Below are 22447 nucleotides of genomic sequence, written 5' to 3' on the forward strand. Positions count from 1 at the left end.
CTTAAACCTGGGCTGTGGTTGCCACAATAGAATGCCTACTTGCCATTTTTGCCCCAGTGAAATTTTTTGTTGTTGAACTCAGGGCTTCCTGAGCAGGAATAAATGGGGCCCAGAGAAGACGCTGCCGTGGGGAATCCCAGCAGAAGAGGAAGCTGCTGGATGAGGCCAAGGGGGGTCCTGCCTCACCCAGCGGCCGGCCAGGTGCTTCAATGGGAACCCTGCCAGCAGGATCAGAGCCACTCCTCTCCTGTGACTTCCAGGGATTATTAGGTTGTCTTTGTTCTCATTTCTATTCTGTACTTTGTTTGTTTAAATGGCAATTTTATATTGTGAACAGCCCTGCGATCTACAGGTACAGGTCGATAGACAAATTTGGCCAACAGTTAAAATAAAAAATGCAGGGGGGAATTGAGTGGGTGGGCAGGGGGGAATTGAGTGGGAAGGGGTTCCAAAGGCCAACCCACTAATACCACTTGCCCGTGTGGGGAAACTCCACCCCCCTCCCTTTTGCAGAGGCCAACGTCCCCTCCCTGCCTGATGCAGGAGAGGGGGCCTCTGCCTGCGTGGCGCCTGGGGGTGTCCCAGCAGCCTAGACCACCCCCTCCACCTCCCTAGGAGATGCTGAGAGGAGCTTCAAGAACCAGAAGACCCCCAGATGGGATGGAGGGGGTGAACAAACAGACTCCGGAGCCCGGACTGTGTCCACGACTGATGCTTTGTCAAGTTTATTATCCCAACCGGCTTTTGTAAAATAAAAGTCCCATATACGTTATTTATAAAATGGCTTAAATTAAGGCATAATCCTGCAGTGTCTAAGACAAGCGTCCATCATTCTGCACAAGCAAAAGGGGAGGGGAAGAAAGCCCCCCCCTCCAGACCCAGGAAGGGGGAGGTGTGGCTGCAGCCCCCCCCCCCGACATGTGCTCTGCAGAAGCCGGGAGATGTGGCAGAGCTGCTGCGTCTGAGTCCAGAAAACAAAAAAAGGGTCACCAACAACACGCGACGCGATATAATAGGAGGGGGGAGAGATACACAGAAAGACCCACAGAGGGGAAAGGGCCCCCCCAAAAGAGACCCAGATAGGAGGGAGGGGGTGTCCACACAGGATCAGCCCCCTCCTCCCCCAGGGCTGGGCTGCCCTGTTGCCAAAGGTGGGAGAGGGGGGTGTCCCACGCAGAAGATTCCCAGAGCAGCTCCAGAGCGGACCAGCGCCCCCCACAGCACAAGCTCTGAGGTGGTGCCCCCAACTGCCCCCACCCCACAAAGGAAGGTGGAGCAGACCCTTCCCAGTGGCCTTTGCTCCTTGGCACCTTTGCAGCCAAAGTGTGCGATGGGAGGGCAAATGAAGCAAAGCGAATGGCAGAAACCAGAGATCCTTGGGGGGGGGGGAGAGAGAAGCTCTTTTGGAAGCAACAGAATCAAGCCCAGACACGGCCAGAAAAGAAGGAGGAAGCGCAGTGGGGGTCCCCTCCTCTCTTCACCACCCAGTGATCCTAAAGCAACGCCAGCACAATCTGTCTCCCCCAAGCTCAAAATACTGCCTATGTTTTCCTAGGGAAAGTTTTCTGAATACTATCCCAGCATCATGAAACAGGAAGGGAAAGGCGTCTGCTATTTTGCTTTTAAACTATCGCTGAAATTCTAACCGGGACCTTCATTAAGCACCATATTTGGGGAAGGGGGGTGCCAGGAGTGAAGCGCCTGTCCTCTTCTTCACACGCAGTTTCCCGGCGCTCGATGGCCAAAGGGACGTGGTGCACATCGGTGCTGGGTGCGAAAGGCGGCAGAGTCCGCCTCATAGTTAGTCTCAAGTTAGTCTGTGATGGGGAAGGGAGGGAGGGATGGGGGCGAAAGGGGTCTCCTAGTCAGAGGGGCACTTGATCCCGTCCTCCCAAGCGCCAGGCTCTTCTATATGGGGCGGCTGTGGGGAAGCCTCTGTGGGCTCAGTCTGTGCAGCTACTGCCTCCTCCTGCTTCTCTCCCAGGAAGGGGGCAGAGCCAGACGCCTCTCCTCCGCCATCCGCGGGGCTGCCGCCATCGACCATCTCTTCCACGGGAGTCGGGGTGGCTGGTTGGTCCTTGGCTTCTGGGCGAGACGACGGCGAAGCCTCCTCCTTGGGGGCCGCAGGGCAGCTGACTGGGGAGATCACCAAGGGGGGCTGAGGTAGGTCTTTCTATAAGCAGGAGCAGCCCCACATTACAGGGGAGGGGGGAGGGGAGAGAGAGAGAGAGAGAGAGAGAGAGAGAGAGAGAGAGAAGGGTAACTACAACACAGCCGTGCTTTTGTACAGACGCTCCCCTCATTCAGCCCAGGACACCCAGGAGTGTCCAGCTCCCCTCTAGACTGGCTCAAATGGAACCAGGGGGGCTGCCAGGATAGGCCTGAGCTCATGCAGTTCACCCAGGCCAGCCCCATCTCCACTTCCAAGCCTGACACCAGCCTTTTGAGGGCATCTGAGGAGTCCAGTGGCTGGATCCTGCCCCAGGCCCACCCAGCTGAGCATTCAGTCCTGCCCCCTAGAGGAAGCCCCCCCCATGTGACAGCAGCAACTCTCCCCACATGGGAGGCCTGGGCAGTGGCACTACAGAGGCAGCTGGACTCTGGAAGGCGGAAGGGCTCCTGCTTGCGGGCTTCCCTTGGGGGCGTCCAGCTGGGCTCAGGGAAGCCCTCAGGCCAGATCCAGCAACACCCATGAACGCCTCTTGCCCCTTTCCAAGACGGCACCCCTCTGCCCCCCGCCCGAGTGACAGAGAAGAACTGTGGAGCTGGAAAGGGACCCTGAGGGTCGTCTAGTCCAACTGCATGCAATGGAGGAATTACGACATGTGGGGAGGAAAGCTGGCCATCTGTGGCTTCTCTGCCCCCCCCATGTGCCATCCTCCCTCACCCCCAGCCATGAATGGTGGCCTCCTTTTGGGGGAGGAGGGAGGTCTGCAAAAGCCACTTCCAAAAAACTCCCTTTTGGGGGGTGGAGGATAATGCCAACAAGAGTTTTACTCAACTTTAATTCTAGTTAGGGGGCTTTTATCCTAACACTGGCCTTTTCTGGAGGAGACTCATATCAAAGTGGTATTCACCGCAAATCCGCTGCCCGTCCAGAACATGGGCAGCTCCTTGCGCCAGAGCGCCACCACGAAGCTGGTGAGGAGTGTGGACGGCACCAGGTACAGCAGCGCTGGCTGCCCCTTCTGCATCAGAGCGAGCGCCACAAATGTCACCAGGAGGCCCAGGCCATAGGCTGCAGTGGGAGACAGGGGAGAGAAGGCGGGGGCTCCTTTTCAGCTGCAGTCACCCAGAAAGTGCCCCCCTGTCTTTCTCATCTCATCTCATCTGTGGGTAAATTCTCACATGGGAATAAACACCTCTGCCCCTTCCAGCTCTGCTTCAAGGATTTATGGAACATAATAAGTTATAATGGAAAGGCAGGAAAACTCAGCACAGAGAATCGTTCCTCCTCTCTGCTCTTCAGCCATCTGGAGCAGTTAGGGCTGGGCAATATTTGGCTTTCAATTTTGTGATATATCACCAGCTAAATATTGTGACAGACTGATGTGTTATGATGTCTGAAATGAGGATGGAGCTACGGAGAGGCTTTGGCTGGCTTTACAGTTTTTCCCCCATCAGGATTTTTTGCATAGCTATGCTATGCATACACCCACATCATGATTTGTGATATATTGCCAGGTCAAAAATTATGGAACCGATATCACAAGAAGAATGTCAAGCTGATTTTGGATGTTATATTAATTATCACCCAGCCTATAACAGTCACCACCCTTCTCTCCTTCAGAGCCTAATAAAGAAGTCTGATGCTATGGGAACCCCGTTGCTGGGAGAAAACTTGCTGCTAGGGGCAAAACAATGCAGGGATCCTTTCCAGACTGCACTAACACTGTCAGTCCTGTTGCACACGTGGAGATGGGCTGCACCCAGAGGGCTCCCAAGGGACCTGATCCACCCACAAGAGAGCCACTTCTCAGGACAAGAGCTGAAAGGCGGCGCTGTCGCTGAATTTACTGGCAGGCTCTGCAGTTTGAGGCCTGCACAGCTGCTGCTTTCAGCACAGCTCATGGCAGGAACATGGCACATAAATGAACTCTGCCAGTCCAGGGTGGGGCGAGAGGTAAGAAGAAGGAACTGCTGGGTTTCCCAAGGGTGGAGGAGGAGGCAGGTGTTGGCAAGGAGGGGGGTGGGGTGGGAGCCAGACATACCAATGGTGCAAGCGACAAAATAGACCCGGGAGGACTGGACCTGGATGTCAAAGCGATGGCAGTAGGCCACCAGGAGCCCTGGGGAGGAAAGAGGAGGGAGCCTGAGGCAAGGGAAGGAGTGCCAAGGCCAAGCAGGGACACTCCCTGGAGCCCCCCCCCCCAGCATCCTCCAAGTGGGGCAGCAGGGAGGCTGTGTCCCTCTGGCCTGGCCCTCAAAGGTAGACTGCCTCTAGGGGCAGCTGCTCCCTTGAGCTGCCTCAAGGGAGAGGTCAGCATCCCCACTGGACCAGCCCCAAGGGACCCTGCCCTCTCCTCTGCCAGTCCTTCTCTTAGGGCCAGGCTGAGGGGCTCTTCTTTGCCTTCTGCAGGCCGAGCGGGGGCTCAGCCCCAAAGCCACCTCGCCCCCCAGTAAGGTGGGAAGGGAGAGGGCCTACCTGGAACCAGAATGTCCCCGAATCCCAGGAGGGAGAAGGGTCGGTCACACAGTGCCAGAGGAGAGAAGTTGAGTCGGGGCACCTTCAGCACCATCGGAAGCTGCCAGGGGAAGGGGGTCCATCCAGGTCAAAAAGCAGCCCCTCTGCTGTCCCAAACGGGGCCAAAGCTCCCACAAGCCCTTGCCCCACAGAGGAGGGTATCTGGCATTTGAGGCAAGGAGGGGGCGACAGGGGATGGCACAACCCAAAGCCCCCCCAGGCATGGGGAAAGCGCCCTGCCCCCAAGGAGAAAGATGGAGGAACCCCAGAAGTGCCTCTTCTCAGGCCTGACCAGAACCCAAAACTGAACCTGCCTGCTCTCCAGGGGTGCTTCCCGACACCTCTTCCCTCATGGCTGAGGAGTCTCTGGGCCATTCTGGGTGTAGATCCGACGGGGTGGGGATATCCTGGACCCACTACGTGTTTGGACCATGACCCCCCCGACCCCTGGGCTTCTCCCAAGCTCATCCTGCATCGCCTCCATTTTGTCCACCAAGAAGAGGCCATCTCCCCCTACCAAAACCCGGGACGCTCTGGCAGCCCCTCACCTTTTCGTGAGTGGCGGAGTCTGTGGGGCCAGCAGCCACTTCCACCATGATGCTCTCTCCTGTCTGGAAGGAAAATGTGAGGAGGGGCAAGAGGAGAAAAAAAGAAAGAGGCCTGGGGGAAGAGGAGTGTTTTTGCCTGGTGCCTGAAGACATGCAATGAGGGTATCAGACGAGCCTCTCTGGGGAAAGAATCCCCATCGGAGAATTGGGAAGGGGCTTCAGATGGCCCCAGCGGAAAGACCCAGCCCAACTCTGACTCCTCCCGATCAGCCCCGCACCCCCATTTGCAATGCCCACCCTGTCAGGCCAATTATGCACCTTCGTCAAGTATGGCGTGATGAAAACGAAGAAGACGTCGTAGACAAAGAGGACCAGGAGGAGCAGCGTGCAACCCTGGGGGGCAGGAGGGAAAGGGAGGGGTGTCATTCCCAGAGGCTCACTGTTGATTCTGCCTTCCCCCCTCACCCAGGTTGGCTTTCTTCTGGCTCTTGAGTCGCAGAGTACATTGAGAGGTAGCCTCAGGCCAAGCCAGGAGGCCCATGTCAGCCTCCCTCCCCACCGTCCTGGGGATGAGCCCCCCCCCAAAGCTCCCCCCCAAGGCCTTACCTTGAAGGTGGGCAAGCGGATGGTCTTGAGCATGTAAAGGCAGAAGGCAACTCCCAGGGCGTCCTGCAGAATCCAGGCCCACCTGGGGGAGGAATGGCCATGGCTCAGGGCAGAGGGCAAATAGCCCTAGCCCCTCCAACAGCCGAGGGAGAAGGGTCAAGCCACTTCCCCTTAGGCTCTCTCCGGTCACCCTTCCTCCCCCCATCCCACTTCCTCTCAAGAAAGAGTCCCCTTGGCCAGCTGAGGTGGGGGGTTCTGGACATTCCCTCCGCCCTGCGACACGTCCCATTTCGCCCTGTGCCCAAGAGGACACTGCAGAGCTGGAGAAGGAGGAAGTTGCTTTCGGGAGCAACTGATGCAGCTGAGGGGTGCAAAATAGCATGTGGGGGGAGCAAGGGGCTCTTCAAAGAGACAGGTGCCCCCCCACCAAGGGGAGAGCACGAAAAGCACCGCATCACTCACTGGTCCTCATTGCGGAAGATGCCCCAGACCAGGCTGACGGCGACGCAGAAGACAGCCAGGAGCAACATGCGCACTTGGGGGCGCTTGTGGAAGTAGGGCAGGTTGTTGTCGGGGACCCTGAGGACAAGAGGCGGGGTGAGAGGCCTGCACCCCACTTGGCACGTGGGGGAGGGACCTCTTGGAGCCTCCACCCCAGAGAGCTGCCTGACGCCGAGTCAGGCCTGTTCCATCGAGCGCAGATCTGCCCCCACAGGCTGGCAGCAGCAGGTCTCCAGGGAAGGAGTCTTTGCTCAGCCTGAGTTGGAGATGCTACTACTGGGGAGCCTGGCACCTTCTGCATGCCCAGCAGATGCTCCATGCCCACGGGCAGAGTCTCCAGAGGAGGAGGTCCTGGGGAAAAGCCTTCCCTGCCCGAGGCCACAGCCCGAGAGCTGCTGTCAGTCAAAGTCACCAAGCCAAGGTCACCAAACTCAGCAGACAAGACTATTTTTTCCTATTCTATGGGCTCAGGGATGCTTAAAAAAGACAACCTTCCTTCCTCTTAAGTTGCTCAGTGCCACCCACTCAACCCCCCTCCCCCCACGCTTGGTGTGGAGGCTTTTGAAAACCAAGGGAAAAGGGGTTGGGGGCCAAATACAGGAGCCCCCACAAACAGGGGCACAGCTCTGACGTCTGCAGATATAGGGCAATACATGCATTTAATAAATAATAATAAATGGCTGCGCTCAGGGTTCATGCCCTTCATTTTTTGTCCTGGGACTTTCAGCTCTTCTATGTAGCTCAGAACAGCCCCCACCACTCTCTTTGTCTGACCTGTGCAAGAAAAAGGCAAAAAGATCTGAGAGATCCCAGCAGAAGGAAGCAAATACAGCCAGACCTGCCTTGCCCCACAAGTCAAAACCCCACAAGTCAACTGCTCTTGGAAAGGGCATTTGTGCACTTGCAAAATGCAGAGGGTGGGTTTTCTGCCTGATTGCCAGGGGCGAGATCTGATGAGGCACTGTCTTTCATTGCTTTCATCTTTCTGCAGTGGAAGTGAGGACCTTTCTGCAACAACAAGGTCCCTTTTCTTGTCCAGATGAGTCAGCTGAGAGTCGGGAGGGAGCCCAGAGAGCCACGGAAGAGGGGATCCCACCCTGCCCCACAGGTACAAGGAGAAGCAAGAGATCCACGTCTTGCCCATCTAATGCATTTAAGAATTCAGAGCTTGTTTCCTAGATACTGGCTGCTAAACAAGACCAGCAGCAACAAAAACCAACAGCCCACACACATTAATATTTTGCAGCCAGGAAAATAAAAATATATCAGAGAGGGAAGGATAAAGCACAGCTGCTCCCAAGTCCCAAAGGAGGAGGGTTTGGGGTTCTGTCCAGCCCCCCACTAGCATTCATGCTCTGATAACCTGATTCTTTCCACGGGGGGGGGGGGGGTGTATCTATGGTCAGGCAGGATTTGAACCCAGTCCACTGGCCCCCGCAAGCTTCATGTGCCAGGGCCACTTAGCCAAAGGTGGCAAAGCAAGACTGTCTTCTGCCTCCTACCTGCATTTCCCCAGAGGAAACCTTCGGACGAACGGGGAGAGGCAGCTGTAGAGGCCGATGGAAGCCGCCAGGCAGAAAATCCCAATGATGGCATACACTGCAGGGGGGAAAGGGGACAAGGAAAGATGAATGAAGACAAGGGGCTGGAGAGAGGCTGAACAGCACCGAGAAGCCAGTGCAAGTACCTAGGTGGTCGTAGAAGTAATAGAGCAGGACAAGCATTGAGCAGCACATGACCACAAAGACGCAGATCATGATGGGGGTGACGTCCACTGTCTCGTCCTCGTGCTTCTCCACTCCGTCATCCCGTTTGTGCTTCATGTACCGCCTGCAAGGGAGACGAGACGAGGTCATCCGAGGCTGGAGGTGCTTGCTGGTACTGCACCACTCATGGAGGGGCCAACCGACAAGAGGGGAAGCATCCTACGAGGGCTCAGCAACCCTAAAATGATGCTCAGGGCTGCCGGCCTCTCTCCCCCCCTCCCCCCAGCAAAGCAGGGCCTGTCTCCACGCTTCACGAAATCATTTGCAGCCATGAGATGTGGATGTTAGCCAATGGCTCCATGGGAAACGCATGGAGGAGGCAACCTATCAGGCTATTTGAGAAGTCATGAGAGGAACACCTAGCAGTGACTCCCTCCAAGAGCTCAATGATTGGGCATGGATGCAAGGAATCCTACGAATCCTGGATCCTGTGCTGCCTCGACCTCACCAAACACCTTCTATGTATTCCCAGGGGCTGGTGTCTTGGACTTAGCAGGTGGCAGCTTCTTCAGAGGTTCCCCATGTTTTGATTCCAGAGAGAGCCGCTCTGAACAGCCAATAATGCAGGATGAGCCCCATGGCACTGCAGGGAGCTGGGCTGGATGACCCTTAGGGGCTTCTACTGGCCCCCTGCCCCAACTCACTTCTTGACATCCCTGCTCCCTGCCCAGTAGCCTCCGACGGCCACCGTCCCCACAGCCATCACGAAGATGATCACCATGTTGTAGTCCAGGACTGGCTCGTTGGGGGCATACATGGCCACCTTGACCGAGGGCCCAAAGCTCTGAGGAAGAGGGAGAGAGAGAAGGGAGCTCAGCTGACCCTAAAAAAGAGTTGCCCCAGGAAACAGGATGTCCTCCAGGAAATGCCAGTGTGTGACTGGCCTTGGGGGCCCCAAAAGCAGTGCTGCCCCCAATGCCCCTGTGACCCTGACTGGGAACGCGGACGGGGTCTCACCCTGCCAATATCCAGCATGTCCGCGTAGCTCAGCAGAGCCACTGGGATGTCGATCTCCTCATACTGACTGCGGTTGCCGGCCGGCGGGACCTGGAGGGAGTGAGGAGGAAGAGCAAAGTGATGCCACACACGCCCCACCCTCCCAGCCTGCCTATCCCCAAAGCCAAATGGTGTGTCAAACTCAGAAGTGCATGCAGGCCCCAATCCTCCTCTGTTTACCCCAGGCCACCCAGCTCACATGACTCACCCACCCCCAGCCTAGCGCATCAATGGCTGCTGCGCATTTGGGGGCAAAACGCATCACAAGAGCAGCAGCAGGGGGGGGAGGGCTCCTCCCAGCTCCAGAAGAGGAGATGAACGGCTTCCTTAGAACTCTTAATTGTTCAGAAAAGATTTTGAAGGGGGACATTAATCTCAGAAGAATGGAAGTCATGCAGAAAGCGAAGAAAATTAAAAAGGAAAGTCAGATGAGTAGAACCGCACAGCCAAGGACAAGGCAGAGATGGAGCTGAATGCCCAGGAGGGGGCAGAATGCCTGCCAGGCCAGGGATGGGAAATGCAATTGCAACCTGAGCAAGGGCTTTAGAAAATAAGAAACTAGGCCAAGAATTTGTCTCCTCAGGTATTAAAAAGAAACAATATAGGATGCAGGTAAAGCCTTCATAAGAGGTTTTTATGAAGCACTCGGCCAGTATTGTAACACATGGCTACAATACTACCAAATTGATCACCTACTCATGAAGGATAAAATCATTGGATTTGGCAAAGAATAATCAAAATTATAAACACAATTACTAAAAAACCCCCAAAAAGATATTATATAAAATATACAATTTGTCATTAGAATGGGAATTAAAAGATGAAGAGGTGAAGGAAGTTATGATTAAGTGGGCCAGAGACAAAGGCCACAGGATCCGATTAGACCAATGGGAGAAATTATGGAGAAATGACATCAAATTCACAGCTTGCTTCACAATCAGAGAAAATATAATGAAAATGATGTATCAGTGCTATTTACCGTATTTTTCGCCCTATAGGGTGCACTGGCCCATAGGGCGCACCTTGTTTTTTGGGGGGAAAATGAATTAAAAAAAATTATTTCCCCCGACCCCAGCCCCCAGGACAGGCTGCTATCCGCAAGCCTTGCGAGCCCGGCAGCAACTGCCGGGCTTGCAAGGCTTGCGGATAGCTTCCTGAAGCCTGGAGAGTGAGAGGGGTCGGTGCGCACCGACGCCTCTTGCTCTCCAGGCTTCAGCGAAAGCCTGCATTCACCCCATAGGACGCACACACATTTCCCCTTCATTTTTGGAGGGGGAAAAGTGCATCCTATAGGGCAAAAAATTCGGTAACTCCAGTCAAATTGGCAAAAATTTATAAATCAAAATCTAATTTGTGCTGGAGATGCAAAACAGAAATAGGAACAATGTATCATATGTGGTGGGAGTACATGTATATCAAACAATTTTGGAGTAACATCCAAGAGAAATTTTTTAAAATGCTTAAAATATCATGTAATAAAAAAACAGAGGCCTTCCTCTTGGGAATTATATTGACTGACATTCCTGCTGCTAGGAAAAAAGTTTTCTTATATGCAACTGCTGCTGCCAGAATTATTAGAGCAAATAATTTGAAGGAAGAAAAAAAAAAAACCTCAATAAGAGAATGGCAAATAAAATTTTGTGAATACATAGAACTGGCAAGACTTACAGCAATGATAAGAGGACAATCAGATCAAAAACTGATAGATGAGTGGATCTGTGTGAAGGAGTTCTGGTATAATTCTGGTATAAATATATCAATACACAACGAATGAAATTTATAGAGTAAAAGACAAAGAAGAAATGGACATAAGAGGAGGTAGTTAAAAATAATACTGATAGCACAGCGAAAAGAAGAAAAGAAATAAAGGAAGTCACACACGGGTGGAGGGGAGTCAAGATTTATGTATTCATGTTTAGTTTATTTTGTAATTTAAGTTGATTTTTTGTTATTGTATGTTTAATTGTTTTCTTTTTTAGGTATTAAGTAGCTGTATGTATAATAGGTTTGTTTTGTGTTTGTGAGTATTGCATTTACCAATAAAAAATCTATCTATCTATATATATAAAAGCAATTGCAACCTGACTGGGCAGGGGAGGTGAGAAGGGCAGAAGGAATAGTGCAGGGGGTGGGCAGGGGTCCTAGCCACAAGCCTCAGGCCATGGCAGCTAATGGAGCCTCCGGCTTCAGAGGCACGGAAGTAAGAGGGTGCTTGAGTAGATTCTGAGCACAATTCAAAGTGTTGGTGCTGACCTTTCAAGCCCTAAGTGGCCTCAGCCCTGTAGACCTGAAGGAGTATCTCCACCCCCATCATCCAGCCCGGACACTGAGATCTTCTGGGGGTTCCCTCACTGCAATTAAGTGAAGCCATGGGGAGCCAGTGGTTGGATAGTTTTGCGAAGCTACCAGCATGAGTTTGACCAAACTGCGGGAGGCACTGGAAGACAGAAGTGCCTGGCATGCTCTGGTCCAGGGGGTCACGAAGAATCAGACACGACTAAACAACAACAACAACGGGGAGCCAAGCAGAGGGCCTACTGAGTTGTGGCGCCCACCCTGTAGAACACCCTCCTGTCAGATGTCAAGGAGATAACTACACAACATCCGAAGGCAGCCCTGTATCGGGAAGATTTTAATGTTTTATTGGTTGGGATCCGCCCAGAGTGGCTGGGGAAACTCAACCAGATGGGCAGGTACAAAGAAAAAGAAGAAGAAGAAGAAGAAGACGAAGAAGAAGAAGAAGAAGAAGAAGAAGAAGAAGAAGAAATGGGTCCCATTAGGGGAAAAGGTGGAAAGAATGCCCTAATTCCCGCCAGGCTGGCAGCAGGAAGAAGTGTCGCCTTCTCTCCCCTCCCCTCCCCGGGGACTCACCAGCCTCTCTCGACTGACGATCAGCAGCCCCCTTGCCCCGTTGATCTGGGCCAGCCGGACTTTCTCATAGAAGGTGCAGTTGCCCCGCATGACCATGGGGATGGTGCTGCTGAAGCCGCCGTCGGGAACGTCTGAAGGAGCACACAGGACGGAGACCGTCTGGTCCTGCAGCTGCAGCAGAGACTGGAGGAGGAAAGGAGGAAGAGGAGAACATGAGGAGAGGAAAACGGAGCCCTCTAAGCTGCTCCTCGCCTTCAGAGGAACAACAAAGGAAGCTCAGAATGCCCAAAATGCAACAAAGCAGCTCCAACAGGCCTGAGCAAAGAAAGGTGATTCACCCCAGGGCCAAAATGATCACGAAGCAGGTGCCAGCTGAGGCCCAAGGGGAGGGTGCTCTGATTCATGGAGTTGGTGCTAGCCTACAAACTCCTAAATGACTTAGGAGCCCAATCCTTGAAGGACCAGCTCCTGCCACATCAGGAAGCATGTGTGCCAAGATCTGCAAGGGAGAAATTGAATTTGACCGAAATGATCACTACTGTTTTTTGTCCAAAATTAAAGCTACTGAACTGTTTTTATGATAGATTGCCAGAAGAATTGGTCCCATATAGGATTTTGGCAGATCGAATAGTCATTGCAACTTAATGGAAAACAATCCTAACTCTTACACTATGTGCTTGGCACCTCTCTGGTATATCACGTGTAATTTGAGATTTCAGTGAGGACTAGCATCTTCAGACACTTTCAATATGCTTTTGCATTCCTTTATTATGCATGTACAACGGAACCATCATTTTCAAGGCAACCCTCATCCCCAGCCATGCAAATCTTGAACTAGGCTTAATAATCTGATAACATTGTGATAGTCTTCACTTGGACTTCGTTACTTTAATCTCTGGGCAATGGGACTCATCCTGCGTGGCTGCTTTGTAGTTTGGTTTCTCACCTTTCAATTTTCATCTCTTGTTATAATTGTTCTCTGACAAAACAAAATAATAATACGTTTACACAAACACACAAAAGGTTTTCAAAGTTTATGTGTGGCACTGCATATGACTCTTAATCTCAGAGTTACCGAGTTGGAAGGGACCTTGAGGGGCTGGCTTTCAACCTGTGTGCTGTGGCACCCTGGGGTGCCTTGAAGGATGGTTAGGGGTGCCTTTCCTCCTTCCTATGATGCCCTCTTGCATCCCTGTCTCCCAAAAATTGGACAGCTGTTTGCTGCAGCAGCTCTGGCAACAAGTTCCCCAGGTGAACGGTGCCTCTGGGGCTGGCTAGGGGGTGCTTCCTTGTGGGGCAGGGGGGCAGCTCAGAGACCAGGGACGGCAGCTGTTTCTGCCCAGAGGACTCCCGAGGAGAGGGGGCTGAGGGAACACTCCATAAGGGAGGGTGTTCGATAAAGGGTGAGAGGTTTCCCGCTCAGCAGGCAAGGGGTGACACAACTGGGCTCCTGAGCCCCACAGGGGTGCTGCAGAAAGAATGTAGTTGGTCAAGGGAACTGTGGAAAGAATGTAGTTGGTCAAGGGTTGAAAACCTCTGGACTAGATGACTCTTGCAGTCCCTCCCAACTCTGTGCTTCTATGACTTTCTGTGACTAATCATTAATTTGACCAAGGATGGGCTAGAGATGTAAACAGTGATGATAAGCAGGGTAGGTGCCACCCTGCCAGCTGAGGTGCCGCAGGAGCCACTCACCGCCTTGCCCAAGTCATGGGGCAGATGAGCCCATTGGGAGTTGAAGAGAATGCAGTAGTCCTTCCCCTTGGAACTCCCCTTCTCGGAGAAGACGCGGACCATGCCAAACTCACAGGAGACCTGGAAAAGAGAGGGAGAAGACTTGCTTCCCATCACTCCGGCAGCATCCGGGCTCAGCTCCCAGAAGAATGAAAGAAAAGCCTCCAAAGGCCAAAGGGAAGCCAGCAAGCAAGAGCCCTCTTTTGTGGCTTCCAGCAACTGGGAGGAAGAAGCATTCCTGCCTCCAACCCCGGAGGTTGGCTAACAGCCATTTATAACCTTATTCTCCTCCATGAATTTGTCTAATCCTCTTCAAGGTCATCTAAGTTTGGTGGCCATCACTACCTCCTAGGTAAGGGAGTTCTACAGATGGTGTGAATAAGTCCTGTCTTTCACCTGCCTGAATTTTCCAACATTCAGCTTCATGGGAGGCCCACAAGTCCTAGTGTTACGAGGGAGAAAACTCTCCGCACAGGACTGAATGAAAACCCAAAAGGGGCCAGAACTAGGCAGCAAGAGGAAAGCGAGGGGGTGTTGCACATCACTCCAACTTCCCATCAACTTTGCAGGCTCCCAGGTGCCCACACGATCTGGATGCAGGATGCTTTTGGAACTTCCCACACTGCTGTCCACCAGGGTTCATGGGCAGACCCCCTGTCAGCCAACAGGGGGGCGTGCAAGGACATCGTGACCCGAGTTGGCAACTTGGGCTGGGAATCTCTCTCTCCTTCACTAGGGAAGAACCAGCCACTCAACTGCTGTGGGTGTAAGATTAGAGGGCTCAGGTCTTCGTCTCCATCTGGAGGAAGGGAGAGTCAGAAAGTCACTCCCAAAAGCACCACAAGCGACAAAGCCTGGCTCTCCAGAGCTGGATGCTGAAGGGAATCCCTTGAGGACAAGGCCCCATCCCGCTGGGGTCTTCCAAGGCATGCCGTTTCTGCAGCCACTGCACCCGAGGTGCACGATCCTGTCTCTCAGGGGGCTTCAATACTCCACCCACTGCTGCTCTCCAATAACCGGGGGGGGGGGGAGGGAGCCCTTGGGGATGTGTGACTTTGTGGTGGTTGCTATCACACCCTTCTCTCCTGAAATTCTTTGAGGCGGCTCAGTTCTTCGACCACACCTTACTGGCGCCAGCCGGAATATCACCAGTTTAGTTAAGAGTTTGGGTGTAATCTTCGATACCTCCCTCTCTATGGAGGCGCAGATTACAGCTATAACAAAGGCGGCATTTTTCCATCTCCGCCAAGCTAAGCAGTTGGCCCCTTATCTCTCTCGCCCTGACCTAGCCACTGTGATCCATGCGACGGTCACCTCCAGACTGGATTATTGTAACTCGCTCTACGTGGGGCTGCCCTTGAGACTGACCCAGAAACTACAGCGGGTGCAGAATGCCGCGGCGAGACTCCTTATGGGGTCTTCGCTGCGAGATCACATTCATCCGGTGCTGTACCAGCTGCACTGGCTCCCGGTGGAGTACAGGATCAGGTTTAAGGTGCTGGTTTTAACCTTTAAAGCCCTATACGGCCTAGGACCCTCGTACCTACGGGACCGCCTCTCCTGGTATGCCCCACAGATAAACCTACGGTCTGCGAATAATAACATCCTCAAGGTCCCAGGCCTCAGAGAGGTTAGGCTGGCCTCAACTAGAGCCAGGGCCTTCTCGGCTGCGGCTCCAACCTGGTGGAATGCTCTGTCACAAGAGACTAGGGCCCTGCGGGACCTGACATCTTTCTGCAGGGCCTGCAAGACAGAGTTGTTCCGCCAGGCCTTTGGTCAGGGCGCAGCCTGACTCCCTCCTCTGGCAACCTGCACAGAATTTTGCTTAATCGGTTGCCATCAATTTGATTTTAACTAATTTTTATAATGAAATATTTTTAGAATGTATGTGTCAGAGCTGCCACCCAGTCCCAGCTCACATAGGACCAAGTCCGCCAGCTTTCACTTTATAAGAGTCTTTATTAGGTTACAGGTTTCATTTCCGAACTGCAGCGTGCAGCTCTACACCTTCTGCCCTAGGTCGGCGAAGACCCGTCTGAGTCCCCGCCTCTTGCACACCAGCTTAATACCCTAGCCTTGCTCCACCTCCTTCGCCTCTCCCTACGTCTCTGGGTCCTTCTGCCCCCCTGGGCCTCCTCCCTTCTACTCTCCTCTGACGCTGACCCCCCTGATCCTTCTGCCTCCTTGCGGCGGGCTTTAGGACCTGGCTCACTCTCCGGGCTGCTTACTGCTCCAGCTTCCGCTGCATTTGAACTTGGCGCGCGCGCCCAACTCTCTACTTTCCTCTTAACCGTTGCCTCGCTCTCTGAGGAGGGCGTGACCACCCCTGACTCGTGCCCTCCCTCCTGCTGACAGCCTCCGGAATCCGATGCCTGGCTACCTTCCTCCCTGCTGCTCTCAGTCTTGAGCGTGGGTCCCGACTTCCAGCTGCTGCCGCCCTCAGTTATGAGCGTGGGTCCCGACTTCCAGCTGCTGCTCTCTGAATCTCCTCTGTTCCCTTCCTCCTGGGGTGTCCCCCCGGATCCCCCCCTTGCTCTGCTCACTGGGGCTCCCTTTTGGGAGTCCTCTGACTCACTGCTTAGGCTTGGAGATCTCGGGTCGTCATCATCACTCATTTTCCCTTCGGATTCTTCCCCCTCGCTCTCTGCTTCCTCCCTTCTCTGCGTCTCTGCTCCTGAACCCCTGACAGTATGATTATTTGATTGATTGTTTATTTGATTGTTGTTAGCTGCCCTGAGCCCGGCTCAGCTGGGGAGGGCGGTATATAAATAAAATTTATTATTATTATTATTATTAGTTCTCTCCTCACCCTAGCAAAGTATCTACTTGCCAAGAGGGTCACAACAGCAGCTGCAAAGGACTTTGAATGTCCTGAATGAGGTTTTTGTTTTGCAGAAGAGGCTGTTTAGCTACAGGTGAGGGCAGTCACTGGCGCATGCTGGCACCCCCAAACAGCTGGATGGGGGATCCCTACCAGTTGCTAAATGCAAAAAGGCAAATCAAGTTCATTGCAGCAAAAAGGCCAGCTTTCCCCCCAGCATCCCCCACAAGATTAAGTCCCACCACCACCTTTCCTGGGGAGGTGGACCCAGGATGGCAGCGTTCTCATGACCCAGGAGGGCCACTAGGCTAGCTAACAATTCACAGGAACAACAATTTTAAACAGAGTGTCTTCCCCCACCCAAGACAAAGATTAGGTGTTTTTATTTTTGCTTTTATCTAGTTTTTATCTTTCTTTGATGCTATTTGGTTCCACTTATATTGTAACAAACCACTGTGATATAGGTTTATGAAACAACGGTATATAGTTTTAATAAATTATTAAGTAAGAGGGCAAGGGACAAAAATTGATTCTCTCCTGGTCCAAGGAGCCTCCCTGGGGCGTCTCCTGGAGAAAGCGGCTGTGCTCACCTTCTGCCAGCGCAGAAACAAGATTTGTGGGCTGAGCAACCCATTTGGGGTGACCCTGCAGACCTCTTCCTAGTGCACTGAGGCTGTGACAGCAGCAGCAGCACCATCACCATCACCAAGGCGCAGGGCACAGCCCAACCTGCATCACTGGGGCAGCAAGTCAGTTCATACACTTGTCAACACCCAAGCACTATGTCCTATTTCTCTCTCTCTGAATATGTTTCACACTTCCCTCCCTCCTGGTCAAAGCATTTGCCAGCAGACTTTTCCACACAGCAACTCCTAAGCCCATTACTGCTGGGGACCTAACCAAAAATGACCCTCAAACCCCAAAAGCTACCTCACCAACAGCAGGGAAGGGCTGCATCCCAATGATGGCATGCTTGCTGTGCATGCAGGATCCAGAATCAGTCCTTCCTGGAAAGCCATTGGCTGCCAGCCTGTGCGGAGGTGGTGCTGAGCTGGGGACTAGCAGCCCTCTTTGTTTCAAAGGGAAAGGTCCTGCAGCTCAGCAGGGCAGAGCGCCCTGGCTCCACACCCAAAGACTGAGCACAGCAAACCAGCTTCCTGCACAACTGTTTTCATGGAGTTGCAAGGGACCCTGAGGATCATCTAGTCCAACCCTCTGCAGCACAGGAATATGACGCTGTCGAAGCGGGGATCAAACCTGCAACCTTGCCGTTATCAGCACCAGGCTCTAAGAAACTTGGCTTTCTAAGCCGCCTTGACTAGCGCTCCGCTTTGATCCAAGGGAAGTGGTGCAACATGCGAAGCCAATCTCGGGATCCCGGGCCAAGAGATTCCTGCCTTGCAGGGGGTTGGGCTGGAAGACCCTCGGGGGTCCCTAGCGCCCCAGGCGAAAATGGCCCGCTTCCTACGCCTCTGGGGCGCCGCGGAGAGCGAGGCGGCGGGGCCTCGGCCCATTTCGCGGAGGGGGCACCTGAGACGCCCCCCCCGAAGAAGCCCCGCCTCCCACTGTGGAAGAAGGGCAGCCAAAGAGCCGAGCCCCGACCCCGCCTCTCGGACCCGAGGGAGGAGCCTCCTCTTCCTCCTCCTCACCTGGACCGCCAGGAGCAGCCACGACCCGAGCAGGGCTCTCCGCCCCAGAGAAGCCGCCGCCGCCGCCATCGCCGCCTTTTGTCCTCCCTGGAACCCGGGGGGAGGGGCGAGAGGGGAGGGAGGAGGTTCAGCTTCCGGTACACACCGGAAGTGAGCGCCCGGTTACCCAGCAACCCGGAAAGGAAGCCGCTCTCTCCCTCGCGCTCTCTTTCTCTGGGCGCATAGGGATGGCGGGGGCGGAGAGTCACACAACCACGTTATAGACAGGGACGTTTAAAAAGCGCCGAGAGGTAATTTGGCGCCCTCAGGGCCGCTCGCGAGAGACACTTCCGACGCTCCAGCCCGGTCTCCGCTCGCGGCGGGCGGCACTTCCGGTCTGGGACGGAAATAGGCTATCGAAATCCCCGCCTCCCTCTCGCTCTTAGGGCGACATAGGAGTGGAGTCGGGAGCCCGAGGCCTAGAGTGGCAAGACAGCGCCGGCAGGAAGAGGCGGGGCTCGCGGGTTGGTTTCTTGCCGCTACCATTGGAGGAGCGGTGAGGCGGGGCCTGTTTGAAAGCGGGCGGAAGTGGCGCGGAAGCGGGATGCCTGTGGAGAGCAAGATGGCGGTGAGTAGAGCGGAGGAGATGGGGGGGGAGAAAGAATGTATGCAGATTTATGCAGGCGGCGCAACGACCAGGTGGGCAAATGAGGCGCTGACGTCATGCAGGCGAGGCCCGCCCTCATCCAGCGGGCCGGATAGGCTGCGCCTGGAGCGGGAGGCTCCATCGCGGCTCATCTCCTCGTGGGGGGGAAGAGCAGGTGTCGCAGGCCGAGGCCCGGAGGAGGCTGGAGATCCCGCGTCGCTCGCCTCTCGGGCAGCGAGGACGCAGGCGGAATAGAGCCGCAGAGTTGGGGGGCCCCCAGGGGTCATCCAGCAGAACCACCGACGAGGCAGGAATCGCAGCAGCAGAAGAAACCCTGAGAGGCGCCCAGATCCAGACTGGAGAACCTGCCAGGAAGTCCTGCCGAAGCCTCTGGAGCAGCAGCAGACCGGCCTTTCCGATGCGGCCAGTGGCTCTCCAGCCTGACCACCCTGGACTCCTCCTGTGTTCAGAGCAGCTGGGCAAAGCCGGCAGGGTTGTTTGAAGGTCAGGAGGCGTCTCTTGCCTGGGCCTCCTCCCTTTGGTGCCCCCACTTGGTGGGAGTTTCCCAAGGGAGGCAGGATGAGAAGTGGCCCAGTGCAGGAAGGCTTTTGGCCCTGGCACAATGGGGCAAGGAAGACGGGGAGGAAATCCGAAAGTGTTGGCTTCGGCTCTGGCCCCACTCACTGGCTGGTCAGTCCTGATGAACACCCGCTTCCTCTGTCCCAGCTAGCTCAGTACTGTCGACTGGCAGCTGCCCTCCAGCATTTTAAGCAGGGAGCATTCGCAGCCCGACCCGGCGATGCCACGGGGAGGGGGTTAAACCTGAGCCCTCGGTGGGCTAAAATGATGACTGTTTGATTCCCCCAATTTGCTTTAAAACAAGGTGGAAACTGAGTTCACCTGAGCCCCCATTTCTCCCACCTTGATTTAGGACAAAGAGAAGAAGAAGAAAGAAAGTATATTGGATCTGTCTAAGTACATTGATAAAACCATCCGTGTGAAGTTCCAGGGTGGCCGGGAAGGTAAGCAGAGTCTCCATAGCACCTCTGCTATTGGGGACCCGACACTGTGCCTGTCACCGCCTCTTCATGATTCAGGTTTGCGGACGGATCTGTTCTCCTTTGCGGCCAGATTACATCGCTGGTGTACTTTGTCCCTGGCATAATCCTGCTTGCTAGGGAATCACCACTGTAATATGCAGAATGTAACTGTAACATCACAGCTTTCTGCGTTCAGCCTTGGCGTGGTTCCCGGCGGCTCCTGACTGTTTTTCCTTGTTTTCCCACAGCTAGCGGTGTCTTGAAAGGATTTGACCCCCTTCTAAACCTGGTGCTGGATGGGACCATTGAGTATATGAGAGGTGCGTTTAAGACCCCATGACCCCCCTGTCAGGAGTTCAGCCTACACCCGACTGGCATGTTCCCTCCCTCCTGGTTGATCATTCGAGAGCTTCGTAAGCTTTCTTCAGCCCAAACATCACAGTGACCTATGCCAACAGACATCGGCACACTTATGGATCCACAGAGTTATCGCAGCATACGCGGGACAGACCTCAGCAGTTCAGCATGTTGGCTAATCTAATTTATTTACATATAAACACACACGGAGCATTGCAACATGGCTCCCTCATTCTCTAGCATCAGACAGCAAAGAGAAAAGAACAAAGGACAATAGTCCCACTTCACGGAACACAGTAACACAAGCATCCTGTCTTCATCACTTCCCACTCTGTGGAGTCAAAACACATGTGATAGACAACAATCCCCTGACTGCAATCATGGAGCAGGAATTCTAACACCCCCACAGCAAGCAGGTGACAGGAAAGGAGCAGGCTCTTCTCCATGAATTTTCCCCATCCTCTGCAGGATCAGGCCATGGTCCTGCTCCCCCTTTTCTGTAGTGGCCAACTAGATGCCCCAACAGACAGAGGAGAACAAAGGCTCCCAACTAACTGGGCTGGTTCTGTGTATCACCCATGGCTAACAATCATCAAGGAGACCTGTCCAGTCACAGGTTGTTCTGTTCTCCACCTGCTCCTACTCAGAGTAGACCCACTGAGATTCAAGGGCACAGCTGGCTTGGGCCCAGTAATTTCTGTAGTTCTGAGTGGGATACAGCCTAGCGCTGCCACAGCTGATCCCAGGGGGCCCTTGTCTTGCTGAGGGATGTTGAGCCTCAGCTCCTGTCTCTGGCTGCCACCTGGCTCCCGGGTCTGAGTTCCAGACGCTGACTTTGGTGCAGAAAAGCACCCCCAGGGCTTGAGAGCAGGATAGCTGGCAGGACCCAGTGTTGTAGCTCTTTCTGGGCTTTTTCCTTTGCAGATCCAGATGACCAATACAAGCTCACAGAGGACACCCGTCAGCTGGGACTGGTGGTCTGCCGAGGGACCTCGGTGGTCCTCATCTGTCCCCAGGATGGGATGGAAGCCATTCCCAACCCCTTCATTCAGCAGCAAGACGGCTAAGCCACTCTGGGCTCTTTCTGCAGCTAAAACCTTGAAAGGACTCGGAGGGCCAGCCCCCGCTGACAAGAATGGACTTTCCTGCAAGGGGAACATATTTTCGTATGCTATGTTTATACTGGCAAAGGACCTTGTTAACTTATGTAAGGTGGTTGTTACTGCGTTTTAGTTATTCCCCTCCCCCCATTTTGACACTGTGTCTCACAAGGAAGAAGGCGTTTTGTCAGGAGATGCCCTGAAAACTATTTCAGAAAATAACCTTGTTTTGCTGTGAACTTTTGACTCCAGTGTAGAGCCACCGAAATAGCGTGCTGTGTTTATGTAAAATATTACACAGGAAGATGAGGTGGGTTTTTTTGTTCCTTTTTTGTTCCCTCTTTGGCAAAGGCCACAGCTGTTCCTACATTGGCTTGCTGCTCTGTCCTCAGAGCTTTGGAGGGGACTGACCATTTCCCCTTTGGGTTAATGGTGTCTGCCTTCCTTTCTCCAGGATGGTTGTCTGCCCAGGAGGGGTCAAGCGCTTTGCCAAATGTCAAGAACTGTAATGACACCTGTGTCCAACTCCTCTTAATTTCCAGGCGGTGACTCTTTCCTTTTTAGGAGAATTCCTGAAAATCCATGAATAAAAAGCTATCCAAAACTGACCTAGAATTTGTTAGACTCTTCTGCTTTGAAATGTGATATCAAAACTCGGAACGACAAAGCAAGTTTATTTGGGAGAGGATGGGAGCCATCTTTAACCTCTCACCAATCTCTTTGAATTGAGTCTAGGTGCCTGACGTGCAGCCACAATGAAAATGTAGCAACTCCTTCATTCTCTGCTTAAGCAGCACTTCCCTTTACTTGGCTTCTGTAGTTGCAGACGTCAGCAGCACAGCAAGGAGACCTACGAGGAGTGAGTGTGTACCCCAGGAAGGAAGACGTCCAAAGAGCCTGCTGGATCAGGCCCATCTAGCCCAGGCCTCCTGTCTTTGCAGTGGTCAAGCTTCCCTAAGAACCCAGGAATACCAGTTGCTGGAAATCACAGGAGGGGATTTCTTGCTTGGATCCTGCTTACGGGTTTCCCACCTGGTTGGCCACTATGAGAAGAGGAAGCTGGGATAGATGGACCTGATCCATCAGCCAGGCTTTTCCAACGCTGCTGTGGAATATCCAGTTTCAGAGGATCCCTAGGTTCTTTGGGGC

At 53.7% G+C, this 22447-nt stretch overlaps 2 protein-coding genes across 4 annotated transcripts; one reads left to right on the forward strand and one right to left on the reverse strand.

The window, feature by feature from the left end:
• Positions 1-697: 697 nt before the first annotated feature.
• Positions 698-18391, reverse strand: SPPL2B (signal peptide peptidase like 2B). Of its 3 annotated transcripts, XM_082206925.1 has the most exons (16): positions 18177-18278; positions 17118-17256; positions 13668-13787; positions 11973-12155; positions 9063-9152; positions 8750-8889; positions 8027-8169; positions 7842-7938; positions 6301-6417; positions 5839-5920; positions 5551-5625; positions 5233-5295; positions 4646-4745; positions 4212-4289; positions 3078-3238; positions 698-2173 (listed from the first exon to the last, which is right to left on the reverse strand). In XM_082206925.1, exons 3-16 carry the CDS (start codon positions 13767-13769, stop codon positions 1862-1864), a joined length of 1743 nt encoding a protein of 580 aa, XP_082063051.1. In that variant the 5' UTR covers positions 13770-13787; positions 17118-17256; positions 18177-18278; the 3' UTR covers positions 698-1861. The 3 variants fall into 3 exon arrangements, 2 of the variants coding, with proteins under 2 accessions (XP_082063051.1, XP_082063050.1); XM_082206924.1 differs by lacking the exon at positions 17118-17256 and having other exon boundaries at positions 18177-18391; XR_014215273.1 differs by lacking the exon at positions 17118-17256 and having other exon boundaries at positions 2033-2173; positions 3003-3238; positions 18177-18391.
• A 224-nt stretch (positions 18392-18615) lies between these two features.
• On the forward strand, positions 18616-21906 carry LSM7 (LSM7 homolog, U6 small nuclear RNA and mRNA degradation associated). Its single transcript, XM_082206926.1, has 4 exons — positions 18616-18783; positions 19733-19823; positions 20090-20161; positions 21123-21906. Exons 1-4 carry the CDS (start codon positions 18760-18762, stop codon positions 21263-21265), a joined length of 330 nt encoding a protein of 109 aa, XP_082063052.1. The 5' UTR covers positions 18616-18759; the 3' UTR covers positions 21266-21906.
• Positions 21907-22447: the final 541 nt, after the last annotated feature.

This window comes from Podarcis vaucheri (genome assembly GCF_965113315.1).
Source record: "Podarcis vaucheri genome assembly, chromosome: 18".
Classification (NCBI taxonomy): Eukaryota; Metazoa; Chordata; class Lepidosauria; order Squamata; family Lacertidae; genus Podarcis; species Podarcis vaucheri.

What these genes read in the sequence shown, in the direction of transcription:
- SPPL2B (XM_082206924.1), bottom strand. Translation starts at nt 18,245, where the DNA reads ATGGCGGCGGCGGCGGCTTCTCTGGGGCGGAGAGCCCTGCTCGGGTCG. An exon ending in CCCATGACTTGGGCAAGGCG is followed by an intron (nt 12,156 to 13,667) that starts GTGAGTGGCTCC and finishes TTCCTCCTCCAG; the next exon opens with TCTCTGCTGCAGCTGCAGGA. An exon ending in TTACTTCTACGACCACCTAG is followed by an intron (nt 7,939 to 8,026) that starts GTACTTGCACTG and finishes TCCCCCCTGCAG; the next exon opens with TGTATGCCATCATTGGGATT.
- LSM7 (XM_082206926.1), top strand. Translation starts at nt 18,760, where the DNA reads ATGCCTGTGGAGAGCAAGATGGCG. An exon ending in CTGTGGAGAGCAAGATGGCG is followed by an intron (nt 18,784 to 19,732) that starts GTGAGTAGAGCG and finishes ACCTTGATTTAG; the next exon opens with GACAAAGAGAAGAAGAAGAA. An exon ending in GTTCCAGGGTGGCCGGGAAG is followed by an intron (nt 19,824 to 20,089) that starts GTAAGCAGAGTC and finishes GTTTTCCCACAG; the next exon opens with CTAGCGGTGTCTTGAAAGGA.